We start from the raw sequence: 20420 nt of genomic DNA, 5'->3' as shown, positions 1-20420 counted from the left end.
GGTTGAGGCCTTCCTCCCCAGTGGAGTCAGAGGGGGCCCTGAACCCACCCAGCGTTCTTGCCTCCCTAGTGCTGGGGCCTGGGCCTGCTTCGATGAGTTCAATCGCATTGATATCGAGGTGCTCTCTGTGGTGGCACAGCAGATCACCACCATCCAGAAGGCGCAGCAACAGCGGGTGAGCCTTGGGTAGGCACGACCCCCTCCATGAAGCCCTTGTGGCACCCACAGTGCTGTGTCTGCCACCTCATCACTCCAACTATACCCACCAAGCCCACCATGCCCGCCCCACCTGCCACTCCCACCATACCTGCCACTCCCACCACACCCACCACGTCCACTCTCCTCTCACCTGTGAGCACTGGGTTGCTCCCTCCCTCCCCCCTTGTAGAACCCTTTCTGGGGGACTTTTTTTTTTTTTTTAATAACTTTTATTAAGCTTCAAGTGAACGTTTACAAATCCAATCAGTCTGTCACATATAAGTTTACATACATCTCACTCCCTACTCCCACTTGCTCTCCCCCTCTTGAGTCAGCCCTTTCAGTCTCTCCTTTCTTGACACTTTTGCCGGCTTCCCTCTCTCTCTATCCTCACATCCCCCCTCCAGACAAGAGTTGCCAACACAATCTCAAGTGTCCACCTGATATAATTAGCTCACTCTTCATCAGCGTCTCTCTCCCACCCGCTGACCAGTCCCTTTCATTTCTGATGAGTTGTCTTCGGGGATGGTTCCTGTCCTGTGTCAACTGAAGGTCTGGGGAGCATGGCCGCCGGGGTTCCTCCAGTCTCAGTCAGACCATTAAGTTTGGTCTTTTTATGAGAATTTGGGGTCTGCATCCCACTCATCTCCTGCTCCCTCAGGGGTCCTCTGCTGTGCTCCCTGTCAGGGCAGTCATCGATTGTGGCCGGGCACCAACTATTTCTTCTGGTCTCAGGATGATGTAGGTCTCTGGTTCATGTGGCCCTTTCTGTCTCTTGGGCTCTTAGTTGTCGTGTGGCCTTGGTGTTCTTCATTTTCCTTTGCTCCAGGTGGGTTGAGACCAATTGCTGCATCTTAGATGGCCGCTTGTTAGCATTTAAGACCTCTGGGGGACTTTTGTAACCAGTAAGGAAGTCCCACATCCTTACTTCAGGCTATGAGCAGCTCCTAGGCCAAGCTGGGATGGATGAAGGGGTCCCTTTCCACACTCTGACTCGTATGGACAGCCCCAGGCATCCGTCCTTTCTCTAGTCTTGTTCAGGGTGGCCAGGGGACAAGAGCTAGGCCATTGGCAGGTGCTGCCGCAGCTGAGTAGGACTCTGGGTTCTAGTCAGGGCTGAGCTTGTTGAAGTCTAGGCAGAGTCAATGTGAGGAGTTGAGGGTAGGGGAGCAAGGTGCAGGAGGGCTGTGAAGACCTCCAGAGGGACTGAGCCAGGACCTGCAAGGCCATGTGTGGCCACTGGGACCCAAGATCTCAGGCCAGATCCCAAGGAGAGAGAGGAACTGGCCAGGCCAGCCTGTGGTCAGGGGTCCATTCAGGCTGACCAGCTGTGTCCAGGAATGATCATTAACAGGGGGTGAGGAGACCATCCAGAGGAGGGGGCAGGGCTGGGCTGGGCACCATTTGCCCCAAGTGAGTCAACTCCACCCCCCGCCCGCAGGTAGAACGTTTCATGTTTGAGGGCGTTGAGATTCCACTGGTGCCGTCCTGTGCGGTGTTTATTACCATGAACCCAGGGTATGCTGGCCGCACTGAGCTGCCCGACAACCTGAAGGCAAGTTCTTGGGGCCCAGGGTGGCCCAGGAGGCTGCGGGGGTTGGGAGGGTACTGGAACCATCTGAGCTCTGACCTGGGCTCAGAGATGCTAAATCGTGTATGCAAGGACATATAGCTGCTCGAGTGTCAGGGACAGTGATTCTCCAGCAATTCTCCTGCTCAGGGGTCCTGTGGCCCACTCCCAGCCAGCCATGGGACGGAGTCCCCAGACTTGGCCTTGGGGCATGGGAGAAGTCAAGCTGCCCATGTGCATGGGCATCTGATGGGAGCCGCCCAGGCTGGGCCTGCAGGAGAAACCCAAGGCAGGAGCCAAGAGGGGCATCACTGGGGCGTTACATGGGGGCAGGTTCAGATCAACCCAAGGGACCTGCTTCTAACAGCCAGAGCTGTCCAGCTGCAGGAGGGTGTAAGCCCCTGCTGTGACAGGGATGGCGCAGAGGGGACTTAAGCATTAGTTAGGGAGGAGGGGCAGGGGATGCTGCCTTCCAAGGCCTAGGCAGTCCAGAGGGCAGGTGGTACTTTGGGAGCGTGAAGTCGGCCTCCCTTTTACATCTGCACCTTGTGCCCCAGGCACTCTTCCGGCCGGTGGCCATGATGGTTCCAGATTATGCCATGATTGCCGAGATCTCCCTCTACTCCTTTGGCTTCAACGAGGCCAATGTGCTGGCCAAGAAAATCACCACCACCTTCAAGCTATCCTCTGAGCAGCTTAGCTCTCAGGTGAGGCCTTGCCTGACCAGGTGCCAGGGTCTGAGAGCTGCCTGCTGCCCCAGCCTCCAGAGTAACTCCAGATTCCCCTTCTGTTAAGCACCTGCCACAAACCTGGTTCTGTGCTAGATGCTTCAGAAGCATTGTCTTGTTGGCTCCTCAAGACAACCCTGTGAGATAGGAATTACATCCCTGTTTCTCAGCCGAGGACACTGAAGTCTGTCCTAAGGAGCTCTGAGCCTGGCGAGGCTCATGCAGTGCACAGTAGAAGGGGAGCAGGAGCCAGGGACTGATGACCACCTGGGCTAGTCCAGGTGCAAGGGAGGGTTGATCCTTAGGACACCAACAGACATACAACCCAGGGCTGGGAAGCAACTACACGTGGGCCTTGTGGGGACCAGAGTGGGACAGCCGAGGCAGAGTCCTCACCCTCAGGGGCTAAGCACCCAGCAGCGGCTGCAGTGTGAGTTGCAGGTAGTCTTGATAAAGGGAGAGGGACATTGTGATGGGGCAGTAGAGGGCGCCAGAGAGCCTACAGGAGGGACCACTGGCCCTGGTGGGGTGTGCAGGACGGTGGCACAGGGCCTGCTGGGGAAGCAACATGGCTGCTGGGATCTGGGCGATGAGGCATGGCCAGGTACCAGGTGGGAGACAGAGTGTGGCAGCCCACACAGTAGCTCCAAGAGGGACAGTGCCCACGACGCCCTCCTCTTTTTTGGCGACAGGATCACTATGACTTCGGGATGAGAGCTGTGAAGACTGTGATCTCAGCTGCCGGGAACCTCAAGCGAGAAAACCCCAGCATGAATGAGGTGGGCTGGGCAGGCCCTGAGGCTCTGCCTGCATCCAGAGGGGCTCCCAGGGAGCAGAGCTGCAGGAGGGCCTGCAGGGCTGGGGGCATCTGGCCTGGCCTGCCTTGAAGGCTCCGTGGCCCCTGCTGTAGGAGCTGATCTGCCTCAGGGCCATCCGTGACGTGAACGTGCCCAAGTTCCTGCAGGAGGACCTCAAGCTCTTCTCAGGGATCGTGTCCGACCTGTTTCCCACCATCAAGGAGGAGGAGACAGACTATGGCATCCTGGACAAGGCCATCCGCAAGGCCTGCGAGAAAAATAACCTCAAAGCCGTGGAGGGTGAGCCCCTGATTCCACCTCCCCACAGTCCTGGTGGGAGGCCTGAGGAGGGGCTGGCTTCCGCCCCCCTGGGGTCCAGGGCAGGGGGGCAGAGACAGGGGAATCCAGCTTTAGGGTCCCTTGCACTTCGCAAAGTGGGCTGCAGGGTGGGGCTCTCCAACGAGTGGTCCAAGGGTCATGGCAGATATCCACAGCCCTGCCTTTACTAGAACCTGCCAGGTGATCAGAAAGCAGGTGCTGGCCCCTCTCCGCCTCCAAAACCAAAACTTCCAGTTGACCCCATGTGTGTCAGAGTAGAACTGTGTTCCATATGGTTTTCAATGGCTGGTATTTTGGAAGTAGATCACCACTCCTTTCTTCTGAGGCACTTCTGGGTGGACTCGAACCTCCGACCTTTCAGTTAGCAGCTGAGCGTGTTAACCGTTTGCACCGCCCAGGGACTCTAGCCCCTCCCAAGACCTCACAAATTAGGCCAGGCCTTTGGCTGCAACCCCTTCTCCCACTGAGGAGCAGTCTCCGCCCTTGGTGCCTTCTCAGGCACAGGCTTCTTGCTGGTTGGGCTCTCCTCTGCCCCGTCCTTGCCTGGTTGAGGTGGGAATGCAGGCTTCAATGCATGAACTGGGGGAAGATGCTAGGCTGTGTCTGCCTGTTCCTGCACCCCCGACCCTGCCTCACCACAACCAGTACACCTCTTTGGAAGGCGTGCGAGCTTCGTCCCACCCAGAAAGCACTAAGCTCCCAGTCATTGGACTTGCCCATGGTCCTTGTAGGGTGACATTCCTGATGTCATTGTGCTAAGGAGCACTTGGGCCTTTCCCAAATAAACTTGTTACAAAAGCCACCACAGGGGTAGAAGGGCTCTGGGGGACACTCCCCTCAAGTAGACTTCTTTGGACCCCAAACTCCTCTTCTCTGATAGAAGGTTGGAGTCTCAGCCCGGGCACCACACATCCACACAGCCTGAGTGTGCGCCCACTGTCCTGGCCTGGCTGCCCTCTCTTCCCCTCCCAGGCCTCACAGCAGTCCTTCAGTAGGGGGGCACTCCTCCAGGAATCATACCTGGCCACCCTGGCCATACGGGCCCTCTTCTAGGCCTAATAGCTGGCTGTGCTCCTGCCCAGCCCTGCAAGGCTTCTTTCCCAGGCCCACCATTATTATTTTTTGGGGGGGATAAGATAATATTCTTTATTTTGTGAGCCAATCTGTTATTTAGCTAAATGGTGACCTCAGGGGATAGTTTTGGTTTCTTGGTTTGGAGGTTTAGGGTCATGGTTTCATGGAACATCCTAGTTAATTGGCCTAATAACGTGCTTAGTGCTTCTGTTCTACCTCCTAGTTCGTTGCATAGTGTCTGGGGTCTTAAAAGCTTGCAAGTGGCCATCCAAGGCACAACAATTGGTCTCTATTCTCCTGGAGCAACAGAGGAAGGAGAGTCAGGAATAGAAGGAGGAAATGAAATGTGTGGCTAAGTGCCTCCATGAACAACTGCCTCCTTTGCCATGAGACTGGAAGAACTGGATGGTGCCTCGCTACTATTATTGAACATTTTGATCAAAGATTCTATAGAAGAATACTGATCAAAAGGGGAAAGTGCATAAAAGAATTTCAAATTCTCATGGACTCCAGACTCCCTGGAGCCATGAAGATCTGAATAACCCCTGAAACTATTGCCCTGAGATAACCTTTAAACCTTAAACCAGAAATATTCACTGAAGTCTTCCTAATCAAAATAGTTTAGCTTAACTAGTAAAAAATATCTGCCTTGAGCGTTATGCTCTTTTAAGAACTATCTATATGGAACCAAATTGACAACAGCAACTTGAAAGTTTAGACAGGAATCTTAGGGGACAGTGAATTTATGTTAATGGGGAAAGAACAACTCCGAAAAGGAGGGTGAGAATGATTGCACAACTCAAAGAATGTAATCAATGTCACTAAATGGTACATGTAGAAACTGTTGAATTGGTGTATGTTTTGCTGTGTATATTCTCAACAGTAATAACAACAAAATAAAGAAAATTTTAAAAAAGAATATCTCAGAGCAGTAGCATGGTAGAGTCCTCTAGTCTCAACCAGTCTAGTAAGTCTGGATTTTTTAAGAATTTGAGGTTCTGTTCCACATTTTCTCCCATTCTATCAGAATCCATCTGTCGTGGCTCTGATCAGAATAGTTAGTTGGTAGTGGTAGCTGGGCACCATCTAGTTCTTCTGGTCTCAGGGTAGATGAAGCCATGGTTCCTGTAGGCTATCAGTCCTGTAGACTAGTTTCTTCTCTGAGTCTTTGATTTCCTTCTTCCTCTTTTGCTCTGGACAAGTAGAGACCAATAGATGACTGCTTGAAAGCTTTTACCACTGTGGACACTACTTATCGAATTAGGATGTAGAACATAAGCCTTATGAACTATATTATGTCAATTAACCAAGTTGTCCCATGACACTATGGTTCTAAGCTTTCAAACCGAGAAAAATCAATTCCATGAGCTGTTTGCTTATGTCTAAGAAATAGTCATAACTGAAAAAATGACATGCTGGTGTCAGAGATCCTCCATCAACCTCACAGAGAAAGGATAGAGAATCAAGATTATTAGCCCAAGGCTGATTCCTCTGAGGTGGAGGTCAGACATATCTCTACTCTCCAACCTTTTTACCAATTCTGACACCAGGGGTCCTTCTCATGGCACTGTCTACTTCTCTGCCGGGTTCAATAATTCATTGCAATGGCCACACAGAACTCACAGACCATACTCACAGTTATGGGCTTTTTGTTTTTTTGTTTTTTTTCCCATTTCAGTAAAGAATTTTGTTGGAATTTGGCTCCAGATTGCATTTATCTATAGATCTTTTAGGGTAGTATTGACATTCTCACAATATTAAATCTTCCAATATATGAGTACGGAATGTCCTTCCATTTATGTAGGTCTCTTTTAGTCTCCTACAGTAGTGTTTTATATTTTTCATTGTATAAGTCTTACATTCCTGATTAGGTTTATTCTTAGGTATTTTATCATTTTGGGGGCTGTTGTAAATGGTATTGTTTTCTTGATTTCCTTTTCAGATTTCTCCCTGTTAGTGTAAAAGAACCCAATCGATTCTTGTGTGTTGATCTTGCACCCTGCAACATTGCTGAATTTTTCCATTAGATCCAGATGCTTTCTTGTGGAACCTTTGGGATTGTCTATGTCATCTGAGAATAGGGATAGTTTTACTAGGCCCACTGTTTTTCACGCCCCAAGGGTGGCACTAACACTTCTCTTGCCCACCTGCTCCTCGCACCTAGACCCAAGTAGCTTTGTTGACTGAAGCCTCAAACTCCTCTCTTCCACTTGGCCGGTCCTCCAGCTGAGCCTTGGGTCAGTTTTGCCATCACTGGCTAATTGGATCCTGTCCCTTTGGCAGGAACCCCCAGACCTGGCAGTGCTATAGAGTACCTCCACTCTTGGACCAAAGTGATGTGCTCACTCCCCACCTACTTGGGCCTGGCCTTGAACCTTGCACCTGACCACTGTCCCTCCATCTCTGGTTTCAGTCAGTCAAAGCTCTTGACTGACCCTAGGATTTCGTCCCTGGGATTTGGCCAGTGCTGACTCGGGGTGGTGCCTTCAGCAGGCTGGGCAGCGGCTTTGGGACTGAAGTCGATTCTGGTGCCTGTAACAGCCAACACTGAGCAGACCCATGACTCCTGCCCAACTGGCAAATGGAAGTTGGGGACTAATAATCACACGGAAACCATGGCTGGCATTTAGGGAGTTCCTATGCTGTACCAGGCTCCATGCTTAGGGATTTACTTTTCCCTACCTATGAGGCAGGTAGTATTGCCATCTTCACTTTACAGATGAGGAAACTGAGGTTCAGGGAGTACAGTGACCCATCTGAGGTCACACAGCAAGCTAGTGGCAGAGCCAGGACTCAAGCGCATGCTCTGACCCCTGGGCCCCTGCCATGTCCACCCAGGCTTCCTGACCAAGTGCATCCAACTCTACGAGACCACAGTGGTACGGCACGGCCTCATGCTCGTCGGACCCACAGGCTCCGGCAAGAGTAACGTGAGTGGGGCCAAGCGGGCAGCCAGGGCCCTAGACAGTGGGCCCGAGGGGTGGTGCAGCCTCAAAGGGGCCTCGGCCTCCATTTGTACCTCCTCGGCCTCTAGAATACCCCTCCAGTCCCCTGAACCCCCCATCCCACTCTAGGCCCGCTCTCTGAGGAGTCAAGGAACTCAGTCTCGGGCTTGCCTCCTCCCCAGTGTTACAGAACCCTGGCAGCAGCCATGACGTCTCTGAAAGGGCAGCCGTCCATCAGTGGCGGCGTATATGAGGCTGTCAGCTGCTACGTGCTCAACCCCAAGTCCATCACAATGGGCCAACTGTACGGGGAGTTCGACCTGCTCACCCACGAGTGGTGAGTGACACACCGCCAGTTACTGCCCAGTTCCCGGGCCTTTGGGGGCTGTGGGCCACTGGCCCCTTCTTCTTCCCTTAGCCCTGTGGAAGGTTAGAGCTCGGGCTCTAGAGCCCAAATCCTGGGATTTTATCTACCACTTCCTTGCCTCATGCCTCAATAGGATAAAAGTGGCACCATTATTAGAGTAAGGAAAACGTGAGTTTGACACATAGAAATTGCCTGAACACTGGCACAAGTAAGCACTCAGTAAATGCTGCCTGTCGTCATTACCCCTAGAGAGGCTGGTGGCCCCTCTCAGGGCCTCTGCTCCCAGGCCGAAGTGTGCATTTTAGGGGACATGCACTGAGCTGGGAGGGAGGCTGCGGTACTAGAACTGCTTCCCACCTCTAGACCCCCGGTGTCATGCTAGGCAAGTCACTTGGTCTCTCCTAGCTTCAGTTTCTCCAAAAATACGATGTGGGTAATGAGAACACCTACCTTGCATAGTCTTGGTGAGCGTGGATGCCCAAGGGAAGGCAATTGCCACTGGCCAAAGTTCAGGAACCCCAGAGGGGCTGGCAGACAGGGTTCCAGGTGGCCATCGAGGGGCTGGGGCATGGTCATGGCCACAGGAGGTTCCCTCAGGAGGCATTTTAAGAGTCTAAAGGAGCAATGGCCCACTGCTGGCCAATTTGCCTTTGAGCGTGGGCTGCACTGAAAGGAAAGGGCTTTCCCTCTTTTAATCTTTTTGTTTCTTTTTTTGTTTTATCCTCCCCCCCTCAACACACAAAGAGCTTAAATTGCTTTTTTATGAACTCAGTCTTGATGTGTCAAGGTAGGACATTTTCATAATTCAACAAGTCAAATTCTGGTTCAAGACTGACCTGCAAAGGAGCAGGGCCCACCTCGTCTCCCTGCCCAAGCCTGCTCTGGTGGGGCTGATTTTCCTCTTTCAGAAACTGTTGATTTCTTCCCAGGGGAGCTGAGAACCTGCCTCCCTGCATTCCAGCTTAGCCCCACTCCATTCTTCCCATTGAGCTCTATGGCAATTTTTGGTTTATCAATTCAGTGTCTCCCTTACTTTGAAAGATTTTTGTTTTGTTTTAAGTTCACTGCAGAGCCAAGTGATAGTGATTTCATTTCCCTTCTAGTACAACTTTCTGTTTTCCTGGAGTAAATAATTCTGTTTTTCATCTGCTCAGTGTTCTATATAGCAAGCACTAATTTCCCCCAAACCTGCCGGAAAACTGTAAAAGCGCCTCCAGGACCGTTTCTTACATGGTCAGCCACACGTGATCCTCTCTGGAGCCCGCCTGCCCTCTGGGGCCGCACCCTCTTGCTCACATCAGGCCAGCCACTCTCTGGGCCGCTGCCCTGGTGTTGGCCTGGCATTGCTCTTCCCTATCATCCCGAGAACTCTCCTGGCCTCTTGCCTGGGCTGGATCACCATTTCCTGAACCCTAGGTCTTCCTCTTTCTTGGTTTGCACCCCTCAATTAGAAGAGCTCATCCTCTAGAAGCTTCCTGTAAAAGGTGCATAAAGGGGAGATTCTTGAGCCTTCACATGTCTGGAAGCACGTTTATTCTACCTTTGTGCATGGTTGATCGTTTGGCTGGGTATAGAATTCCAGGCTGAAACTCTTTTCCCCTGGGAATATTTAAGGCTTTGCTGTACTGACTGCCAGTGCCTGCCGTCATTCAGATTCCCAGTGGGACTTATTTTCTTATTTCTAGATGCTTTCAGGATCCCCTGTTTATGACAATATGATGAAATTTCTTGATGATATGCCCTAGTGTGAATTCTTCTTCTATGTATTGTTAAGGAAGTCAGTGGGTCCTTTCCGCCTAGACCAGCGGTTGGCAAACTATGACCCTTGGGGCAAATCCAGCCAGCCACCTGTTTTTGTAAACAAAATTTTATTGGAACACCAAACCCAAACCAAACCCATTGCCATCCAGTCGATTCCGACTCATAGCGACCCTATAGGACAGAGTAGAACTGCCCAGTCACATCAATTTGTTTATGTATTATCTGTGGCTACTATCTCGCAGTAGCAGAGTCGAGTAGTTGTAATAGAGACCATATGGCCTGCAAAGTCTAAAATATTTATTATCTGGCCCTTTAAGAAAAAGTTCCTTCACCCTGATCTGGACATTTTCTTTAATTATGCCTTTGATAATGTCCTTGTTCCGTTTCCTCCAGCCTTTCTTTCTGGAACACCCATTCATCAGATTTTAGACCTTCTGGATTGGTCCTTTAATTTTGTTTCCTGTTGTTCATACCTGGAAACCCTGGTGGCGTAGTGGTTAAGAGCTATGGCTGCTAACTAAAAGGTCAGCAATTCGAATCCACCAGGTGCTCCTTGGAAACCCTATGGGGCAGTTCTGTTCTGTTCTCTAGGGTTGTTATGAGTCAAAATCGACTCAACGGCAACAATTTGGTTTTGTTTTGTTATTGTCCATCCCTGGGTCTTTCTTTGTACAACTTTCTGGAAGATTTTATTTACTTTATCTTCTAACTCTTTTGATTGTTTAATTTTTATGTTTTTCTCCTCTCCTCTGGTTCTTTTGTTTCTGTTTATTTGTGTTAGTCTCCATGTTCATACTGGAGGCCTTCTCAATAGTCTAGTCATCTGGACTGTGTGGAACTACTGGGTGGGTAGGTGAGTCTGTGTGGGTGGCTTCTCTGTAGGCCAGCTGGGTGGAGACCCCCAAATGTCAGCACCTGAAGGTTTTTTCTCTGGGGCTGTTCTGTTTCTCTAAAGAAGCCTCTAGTCTCCTGTTGGGGTTGTCTGCTGGGCTCCACTGTTCTTAGAACCCAGTGGGAGATGGGGATGATGAGGGGAGGGGTTCACCCATCTTTCTGAATGTGGGCCTGTACTACTTCCCTCATTTCTGGTAAATGGCCTCAACCCACCCTCTCCAGGCTCCTGTGGTAGCTGGGGATCTGGGGGTCAGACCAGCAACACATCCCCCAGTACCCCCTTCCCTGGCACCTGGTGCCTCTGAAGTCTGAGCCTTCCTGAGTTCTGTGGCAGGAACCAGCTGCTTCTCACAACCCACCCCTTGTCCCCCACTTTCTCTGTTCTTTCAGTTACGTCCCCTAACTCTTTCCATCTTTCAAAACTGTGTGAGCCTCCATTTCTGCAGTTGACTTCTCCCCCATTTCCTTTTGGAATATCACCTTTCGTCTTACTTTAATGTAACTTTAGTGGTGATTTAGCAGAAAGGGGATATAAGCATGTTACACCATGTTATACCACGTTACACCAAAAAGTCCCATTTTTCCTTTTGTAATTTTAAAATGAATGAAGATATTAAAGAAAAACAAAGCAGAGCAGGGTCAGCCTGGCGACCGGGTTTCCCTGGCAGCCAGCTATGCATGCTGCCCTGCCTCCCTGGCGCTCTCAGCCCTCTCCTACCTGGTGGCTGCAGGACAGACGGGATTTTCCCCTCCCTCATCCGAATGGGGGCCATCACATCCGACACCAACAAGAAGTGGTACATGTTCGATGGGCCAGTGGATGCCGTCTGGATTGAGAACATGAACACAGTGCTGGACGACAACAAGAAGCTGTGCCTCAGCTCTGGGGAGATCATCAAGCTCACGGAGGTGTGTCCACCTGTCCACTCACCCAGCAACTAGGGGGGCAGGACAGGAGGCCAAACTGTGCTGGCTAAACCTCATCCCCACCCCACCCCGTCCCTCCCTTTCTGGGCCAAAGCTGCCTCTCAGGCAGTCCTCGTGACCCAGCCAGCAGCCAACCAGCCGGTGGGGGCTCAGGCACCGCTCCCAGTACCCTCCCAGACCCTGAGCTCTCGCACCAACGCTGTGTCCTGCACAGCTGTTGCATGCTGCACTTTCAGCGTATCCATTTCCTGTGAGGCTCCAAGCCCAGGGCCCAGCAGACCATCCCATTGCTCCTAGGCTGGCACTGCCTTGTGTCTCCCAGGCCCACTTTCAGCCATATCACCCCAGAGTGGGTCAGGCATCCACTCCACTCCTGGCAGCGTGCTGGGGCCTGTGGGTGGGTGGTATAGACCTGGCTTCAGGGCCTGCCTAATGTGTGAGGAGCAGCTCTCAGAGAAAAAGGGGTCTCACCTGGGCATAAGAACAGTTTTTGGTGTCTGCACTGAGCCGGGACCTCGAGTCCTTCTGAGGACACCTGGAAGTCAGTGCAAAAGTGTGAGTCTATTCACAGGTATGAGGCTTTATAGTAGAGCACACGGCTCTCATCAGATTTCCCCAGGCCTCTGGGCTCCAAAATGCCCTGCCCACAGGCTGGCCAGAAAGTACCCGTGATCTCCCGACTTTGGGTCCTCCTCAGGGTTCCTGCCTCCCTCTCCAGCACAGTCCCTGCCCCACGGCCTGCTCACAGCAGGACGAGCAACCCCTTCGCACACTTCTGCACCCACTGCTGGCCCCAGGGGCTGGCAGCCAGCCCACTCACCTGGCTCATCTTGGTGCCAGGCGATGACCATGATGTTTGAGGTACAGGACCTGGCAGTGGCCTCACCAGCCACAGTGTCCCGCTGTGGCATGGTGTACCTGGAGCCCAGCATCCTGGGGCTCATGCCCTTTGTCGAGTGTTGGCTGAAGAAGCTCCCCCTCTTCCTGAGGCCCTATGAGGAACAGTTCAAGGGCCTCTTTGACAACTTCCTGGAGGTAAGTAAGGCCACGCGTGCCTAGCCCAGGTGGGGCAGCAGGGCACGGCAGCCACCAGCCACAAGAGCCAGCCAGGAAAGCTGGCCGCAAGAGCTGACTATGCCCTGGGGACTGCCCCCTGCAGGAATCCATCGCCTTCATTAGGATCTCAGTGAAGGAGGTGATCACCTCAACCAACAGCAACCTGACCATGAGTCTCCTCAAGCTGCTGGACTGCTTCTTCAAGCCCTTTCTGCCCAAAGAGGTATGGCCCTGAACAGTGGGGCTGAGGGCTGGCCTCTCCTGCCCCCTGCTCTCCTTGCCCGGGCCCTCTGACCTCCCTGGAAGAGAGAATCAAGTTGGCCCACCGTGGGTCACTGGACCACCCAGGACCAGTCTGCTATGATCACTGGGCAAGGCCTCCAAGCGCAGACCTAGCCCAGGGCCCAGCCATCACAGGGAATTCTCAGGAAAGGGACTTGTGGGCTGGACAGACACATGCCTTTACCACAAGAAGATGTGGGAAAAAAAAAAAACAACAACAACAACATGGTGGAGGCCAAGGTGTGGCTTCCTCAGGACACTCAGTGCAGCTCCTGTCTGTCTTAGTATAGAGGCGTATTTAGGGAAAATAGCACCTACGGCAAGCACCAAAATGGTGTCCTCACAGAGCCTCACAGGGAGGGTGATGAGTGCTCATGGGCAATCTCTAAGTTACGCCCCCCCCTTCCAATTTCAAGATGAATAGGCATTGATAGGAAATCCTGGCGGTGTAGTGATTGAGTGCTACGGCTGCCAACTAAAACATCGGCAGTTCAAGTCCACCAGGCACTCGCTCCTTGGAAACTCTATGGGGCAGTTCTATTCTGTCCTATAGGGTCACTATGAGTTGGAATCGACTCGACAGCAATGGGTTTTTTGGTTTAGGCATTGAAAACCCTTCAGCAGAAATGCCTTCCTTCCCTCTTTTTGTCCGGCTGCCTCAGTCAGGAGCCTGTTTTATTTGTGGCACCTCAGGATATCATTCCACGCCCCGTCTGGCGCCCCCTTGGACTTGCACCTGTGGGCAAGTGCCCCCCTCTGTACCTCCCCCCACTACGCCTCTCTGTCTGCCATGCTTGAGGAAGGACGTTGGGCCGTACCGGTTAACAGAAACTGCTCAGTGGCACCCGGGGAACGTGCCATACCTTAGATACGCCTCTTAGTTACCTAGTGTTGCTGTAACAGAAATGCCACAGTGGTGACTTAAAGAACAGAAATTTATTTTCTCACAGTTTGGGAGGCCAGAAGACCAAATTCAGCATGTGGCCCGATAGTATTTCATCTTCTAGTAACCTGCCATCCTTGGAGTTTTTGCCTCCTTCACCGTCAGATAGCCTGTCTTCCCCCTTTGTACGCCCACTCCTGTGTCTTCTGCTGCTCTTTTTATCACTCAGAAGTGAAAAGCTTTAGGAGACCCCTACACAAATATGGCCTCATTAACATAACAAAGAAAACCCTATTCCCAAGGGATTACATTCACAGGTACAGGGGCTAGGATTCCAACGTGTATTTTGGGGGGAACACAATTCACTCTATACCATTGCCTTAGCCTGATGCTGTTCCCTCTGTCCCCAGGGTCTCAAGAAAGTAACCTCTGAAAAGCTGAGTCGCATCCCAGAGCTGATCGAGCCCTGGTTCGTCTTCTCCCTGGTCTGGAGTGTGGGCGCCACAGGGGACAGCACAAGCCGCGTCAACTTCAGTCAGTGGCTGAGGGACAGGATGGCGATCCACAACGTGAGAGGAACAGCCACTAGGCCTGGGCTCTGAGATCCGGGATGCGGGTGACAAATGCCGAGTGTCTGGGGGACATCCACCAGGCCCAGGCTGCCAGGGACAAGCCTTGGGAGAAGGGATTGGGGCCACCCAAACCTCCTGGTCCTCACAGCCAAATTTTCCTTCTGGTCCCTTGCAGCTGACTATGTGCTTCCCGGAAGAGGGGCTGGTGTTCGATTATAGGCTGGAGGACGGGGGGATCAGCAACACCAGTGAAGATGAAGACGAAGAGGAAGAGAGCATCAAGCAGGTGGCCATAGGCCCACCCCCCAACAGGACAGGGCAGGGAGGACTCCACTGTGTGGGGGCTGTTCTCCTTTTTGAAACATGACCAGAGAGGAGGCCATGTTGTCGGCCACTAGGTCTCAGGCTAGAGGGTTATTTGCATCATCTTATGGTTCCTCACAGCCCCACAAGGTGGCTATTGTGCCCATTTTCCTGACAAGCAAACTGAGGTTCAGGACAGTTACTCCCAGCCAGTCAGCAGCAGAGCTGGACTTGAACCTGGGGCTGGGAAATATCAGAGTGCCTTCCTTCCAGCCACACTACCTCCTCTGTGTTGACGTTGAGTCCAGGGACTTGACCACATCAGTTGTATTTAAAATCCCCATTTGCCCAGGTGCTGAGCTTCCCAGGGGTCAGGGCCAAGCTTTCGGTGGCCGCCTTGGTGTTCTCATCCCTACTGTTGGCCAGCAAGGGCATCATGAGCCCATCTATGTTCCAGGATCAGGACCCCAATCCAGGAGAAGGGAGGCAGAGAGGTGACCGTGGGGATCTGACGGTCCCTGTGCAGAGGCCTTGCTGGGGGGGACACACAGAGCACTTTTGGGTCTAATGGTCAGAATTGTCCCCAGGGGAATGCGTTGGTTCGGCCATTGAGGGAGATCTGCAGGCCAGAGCGGGGTCATGGGTGAAGGGATTCATGCAGGCAGGGATGGTGGGGGAAGCTGGGCCAGGTGACCTCACAGTATCCAGCTGACACCCCACAGCTGATAGAGGGGTTCAGATCCCATACCCTTTAAGTAGCCTGAAGCCAAATAGCAAAGACCTTCGTGTTCTGGGTTATCCAATTCCTAGAGCATGTCCGCACCCAGAGACCCACGGACTGCCAGTCTTAAGGGAGCCCCTACCCTGGGCAGCTGTGTGCAAAAGCCCCCCATTCCTGGTGGTTTGTGCTGGGAGCCCCCACCCCATGAAGACAGCAGGGCATAGGGCTTCCTATTTCTGGTAGAACCAGCTCCTCAGCTGGGTGCTGTTGTTAAAACCCATTGGCAAAGCTCCTTGCTACCCTGCTGCACTTGGCAGTAGGGGCCAGAGCCAGGGATGGGGTGGGCAGGGGCTCCGGCTCTTCTCTGAGCCCTCTGTGGCCCCAGGTTGCCTGGGTGAAGTGGATGGACTCCTCGGCTCCATTCACCATGGTACCTGACACCAACTACTGCGACATCATCGTGCCCACCATGGACACCGTGCAGATGTCCTACCTGCTGGGCCTGCTGCTCACCAACCACAAGCCTGTGCGTGCCCCCACCCCGCCTCACCCACTCCAAGGCCCAGGTCGGGGGTGGCCAGCCCCTCATGCTGAGCAGGTGGCGGATTCTACTGTGTACTGAACCCCGTGAGAACGCTCTGCCCGCCTGCTCTCCATATTCCTAGGTGCTGTGCATTGGGCCGACAGGCACAGGGAAGACACTCACCATTGCTGACAAGCTCCTCAAGAACCTGCCGCTGGAGTACATCAGCCACTTCCTGACCTTCTCTGCCCGTACCTCGGCCAACCAGACCCAGGACCTCATCGACAGCAAGTTGGACAAGAGGCAGGACACCCTGTTCTTCCTCAGCCCCAATGTCCCCTCAGCCTGGCTGAGCCAGCTGTGGTCTCACATTCCCACCTAGATTTGCCGAAACCTCCTGGGGGAAGCTGGCTGCTCCTTGAGGGACCCTGAGTCCCCTTGCAGACCCTTCTAGAGCCCTTTCTCCGTTAGAATTCCTACAGAGCCTCTTGGTGGGGGCTCACCCTGGGCTGGGCACCCAAGCAGAGTTAGGGTGGAGGTGTAAGGCTACCTTTGAGAAGGCTGGGAGGCAAGATTCAGACTTAGCCAGGCCTAGTGTCCCAGGGTATTCAGGGACAAAGGGCTGGTCAAGAGGTCTAGCAATTCGGAGCAGGCGGAAATTAGGGAGGGCTTCCCAGAGCCAGAGATGCCATCCTGCCACCCTGGGAATCTCAGAGGACCTGTGCCCACTGGCGCTGGGCTCACGCAGCCCCTCCCTGCAGGCGGAAGGGTGTGTTTGGGCCGCCCCTGGGGCGCAACTTCATCTTCTTCATCGATGACCTGAACATGCCAGCTTTGGAGACATATGGTGCCCAGCCACCCATCGAGCTTTTGCGCCAGTGGATGGACCACGGCGGCTGGTACGACCGCAAGATCATCGGTGCGTGTGGGCTGGGGCAGGGCCAGTGGGGTGCGGGGGTGTGCTGGGCAGGCTGACACTCCGCTAGGCACAGCCGTCACAGGACCCGGGGCCCACAGAACTTTCAGGGGCTGAAGAAAACGTTTTAAGTTCCTTTAAAAGCTATGAAAAATGAACTTTTAAGTCAAAGAAAATGTTTTAATATGTAATATTAATACATTTGTCTTTATACTGATACAGTCAAAAAATATAATTTTTAATATTTTTTATGGAGGAGGAAGCCCATAAACGCAAGAGTGCCCAGGGCTCATGGAAGTCATAACGTAGCCCTGTGCAGGGCCCGCTCCTCACTGCCCACCCTCACCCCGCTCCAGGTGCCTTTAAGAACTTGGTAGACATCAACTTTGTCTGTGCCATGGGCCCCCCGGGCGGGGGCAGGAACACCATCACCCCGCGGCTGACGCGCCACTTCAACTACCTGTCCTTCGCAGAGATGGATGAGGTCAGCAAGAAGCAGATCTTCTCTACCATCCTGGGCAGTTGGATGGGTGAGTGTGGGGCAGGACTGAGGGGCCTGGGCGCAGAAGGCCACGGGCAAGGGCAGAAGCCCAGGCCAGGTAAACCATGCTAAGGGCAGCTGCTGGAAAGGATATAGTGGCTGAATGACTGACCTCAATCCTGGCTTCTTCCCTTACTCAGTTATGTTACCTTTGGCAAATTTATGAAGCTCTCTGAGCCTCAATTCCTTCGTCTCTAAAATGGGCAAAAAAAACCCACTACCCCAAGTTTTGAGGATTAAGTAAAATATTGTGTTCAGAGCATCTAGCATGGGGCCTGGAACCTGGAGATTGCTGAATATATGATGTATACATACGCCATGAGTTGGAATTGATTCCACGGCCACTAACAGCAACGCACATGAACTCACCACATACATACACACATATGTCAGTACTGGAAACCCTGGTGGTGTAGTGGTTAAGAGATCGGCTGTTAACCAAATGGTCGGCAGTTTGAATCTCCCAGGCAGGCGCTCCTTGGGAACCCTCTGGAGCAGTTCTGCTCTGTCCTACAGGGTCGCTATGGGTCAGAATTGACTCGATGGCAGTGGGTTTTGGGTTTTTGTCAGTACTTGTCCAGAAACACTGGTGGAAGGATATTACTTTTGTAAATTAGGAAAAGCCACCAAGATAGAAGGGACAAAGTGGTCCTGATCTTCCGTGAGGCTTGGGGAAAAGTCTGCCCCGGGATGCCATTCTTGCCCTTTCCAGTCCCCCACCCACCCAACACATACTCTGACCTTTGAACTCCACTTGGCACTGAGCCGGGTGGTGTGGCATGGAAGTCAGCCCTTCCCTCCTCTGTCCTGGCCTGACCTGCTCTCAGGAGCTGTTGGCTAGGACTTACCTGCATGTCTACCTTTTGGGGGGGGCTGACAGGTGACTGCAAGGGAGCTTCTCAGCTGGGTACAGTCAGCTGAGATGGGTAGCAAGGGGTCCACCTAACTCTGAGCCCCATGTCTCTCCCTCAACCCTCTAGATGGACTCCTCGGAGAAAAGAGTTACCGGGAGCCAGTGCGTAAGTGCAGGCTGGGGAGGGCCTGGCTGGGGAGGAGGTGCTGGTTCCAGGGGGAGGTGTGGGCTCCAGCTGGGTGTGGCTGAGGCTGGGCACCAGGGGCCAAAATGAACCATCTCAGGTTCGTGTGAGGACCTTGGGCCACTGGGTGCCAAAGTGCAGATTCGCAGGGCGCCATCTGCCTCCGTAAGCTTCACCCATTCACACAGCCAGTCAGCCCCTCAGCACCTGGTTAATGATCGGTAGCAGATGCAAAGTAAGTTAAGTTCAATAAATGAATGAAGGAATCCAACTAACTGCTCCCCCCCCCCTCCGCCCCGCCCCCATGTAAGAGGTAAAGCCTCCAAAGAGCAAGAATACCAGCTCCAAGGAGCGGGCCTGAGCAGGAGAGCCAGGAGCGAGTTGCAGTGGGGGGCAGTTCTCTTGCACAATGCAGCGGGGCGGGGCAACTGACCACTTCAGACCTTGGTCCTTTTCTCTCCCTTCAGCTGACAGGGGCCATCAGAAGACAATACCCACTTGTGGCCTCCTTTTTCACGTACTTACCTCAGGCCTCCTCGTCTTGTTCCTGGGAACGAACTTCCCTGCCCCCAGTGGAGGCCAACCCCTTCTCTTGACCAAACTCCCATCCTCCTCACCTGCTCAAGGACGTGGCTCCCCATCCCCCACTCCTCCAAAAACAGTATTCCCCCCGTCCACTGGGCCATTCCATCAGCATACAAATGTGTCCTGATTTCTCCCATCTTCACACACACAGAACAACCTCACTTGGCCCCCTTACATCCACCCCTGACCATTGCCTCATTCCTTTCCTTACCATGACAGCTCCTGAAAACTCCTCAAAAGTGTGGTCTCTTCCTGATAGCACTGTCCCCCCCCACTTTTCTCTTGAGCCCATCCACTCCCCTGAGAGTGCCCTTGTCCTCATCACCAATGGCCTCCACGTGGCCAGACCACTGGTCAGCTGTGGTCCTTATCCTTCCTGGCTTGTCAGCAACGCTGACCAGGTTGGCACCCCCTCTTGGAGCCCTCCTCCCTCCCTGGGTGTCCCTTCTGACTGATGTGCCCTCTCAAGACTGACCAGGCTTGGTCTCCAGCTTCCTGTCTCTTACTACACTCTATCCATGGATGGTCCCATCCTTACCTGGCTGTAGCCACCATCTTTGTGCTTACAACACCCAAATTCCTGTCCTCAGCCCAGACCTCACCCCTGACCCCCAGACTCCACATCTCCTCTCGGATGTCCACCAGGCATCTCAGACTTAACACGTCCAAAGCCAAACTCCTGACCTGCCTCCGTGCCCCAACACTCTTCTCAACTCAGCTGATGGCAACCCCAGCCTTCCAGAAACTTGAGGCAAGAATCTGATCCCTACCCCCACAAGCACTCCCACATTTATTCTGTCAGGAGATTCTGGTGGCTCTCCCTTCAGAGTACATCCCGAATCTGGCCCTGCTCACCACCCCTTCCCTGGCCTCCCCGCTGCTCCCTTCACCCCCTACAGTCAGTCCATCCTCCACTTGCAGCCAGAGGGACCCATTAGAACATTAAGTCAGGTCCCTCCTTTGCTCAACCATCCCATCCAGGCAAAAACTCAAGTCCCAACAATGTCCTCGGCCACCCCTCACCCCGTCTCTGATCTCGGCTCCACCTGCACTCCCCCCTTGCTGTTCCTGGACACCCTAGTGTGCTCTTACCTCAGGGCCTTTGTCCTTGCTGACCCCTCTGCCTGGAACACTCTCTCTGCAGTTATGTGCATGGTTGGCCTCTCCCTTCTTCAGGTCTCTGTTTGGATGTCCCCTTCTCAATAAGACCCCCCCAGCAAACATGCCTCCCTCGGTCGTGGCACTCCTCACCTCTCTTCAGCTGGAAGTTTCTCCATAGCATGTCTCCTCACCCCTGTGCTGCCTGTTTTGCAGATGATCTGTTCATTGTCTCCCCCACCAGAATGTCAGCCTGTGGAGGGCCGGGAGTGTGTCTGTTTGGGTCACTCTCTGTCCTCAGCA

The 20420-nt window shown here is 53.1% G+C and overlaps 1 protein-coding gene across 1 annotated transcript in view; it reads left to right on the top strand.

The window, feature by feature from the left end:
- The window catches only part of DNAH1 (dynein axonemal heavy chain 1), a 77344-nt gene that overhangs the window by 32806 nt on the left and 24118 nt on the right, over positions 1 to 20420 (top strand). Inside the window, exons 29-45 of the mRNA XM_064274430.1 lie at positions 70 to 175; positions 1640 to 1753; positions 2326 to 2475; positions 3189 to 3275; positions 3407 to 3593; positions 7545 to 7636; positions 7834 to 7988; positions 11405 to 11582; positions 12441 to 12635; positions 12760 to 12879; positions 14232 to 14390; positions 14569 to 14679; positions 15803 to 15943; positions 16083 to 16243; positions 16702 to 16859; positions 17213 to 17386; positions 18378 to 18416. Coding sequence (XP_064130500.1) covers positions 70 to 175; positions 1640 to 1753; positions 2326 to 2475; positions 3189 to 3275; positions 3407 to 3593; positions 7545 to 7636; positions 7834 to 7988; positions 11405 to 11582; positions 12441 to 12635; positions 12760 to 12879; positions 14232 to 14390; positions 14569 to 14679; positions 15803 to 15943; positions 16083 to 16243; positions 16702 to 16859; positions 17213 to 17386; positions 18378 to 18416 — 2327 coding nt within the window. The remainder of the gene's footprint in view (positions 1 to 69; positions 176 to 1639; positions 1754 to 2325; positions 2476 to 3188; positions 3276 to 3406; positions 3594 to 7544; positions 7637 to 7833; positions 7989 to 11404; positions 11583 to 12440; positions 12636 to 12759; positions 12880 to 14231; positions 14391 to 14568; positions 14680 to 15802; positions 15944 to 16082; positions 16244 to 16701; positions 16860 to 17212; positions 17387 to 18377; positions 18417 to 20420) is intronic.

The sequence above is a fragment of the Loxodonta africana genome, chromosome 22 (assembly GCF_030014295.1).
Source record: "Loxodonta africana isolate mLoxAfr1 chromosome 22, mLoxAfr1.hap2, whole genome shotgun sequence".
In the NCBI taxonomy this organism is placed as follows: Eukaryota; Metazoa; Chordata; class Mammalia; order Proboscidea; family Elephantidae; genus Loxodonta; species Loxodonta africana.
The sequence above is the reverse complement of the archived record's forward strand: the minus strand, read 5'-3'. Positions and strand labels throughout refer to the sequence as shown.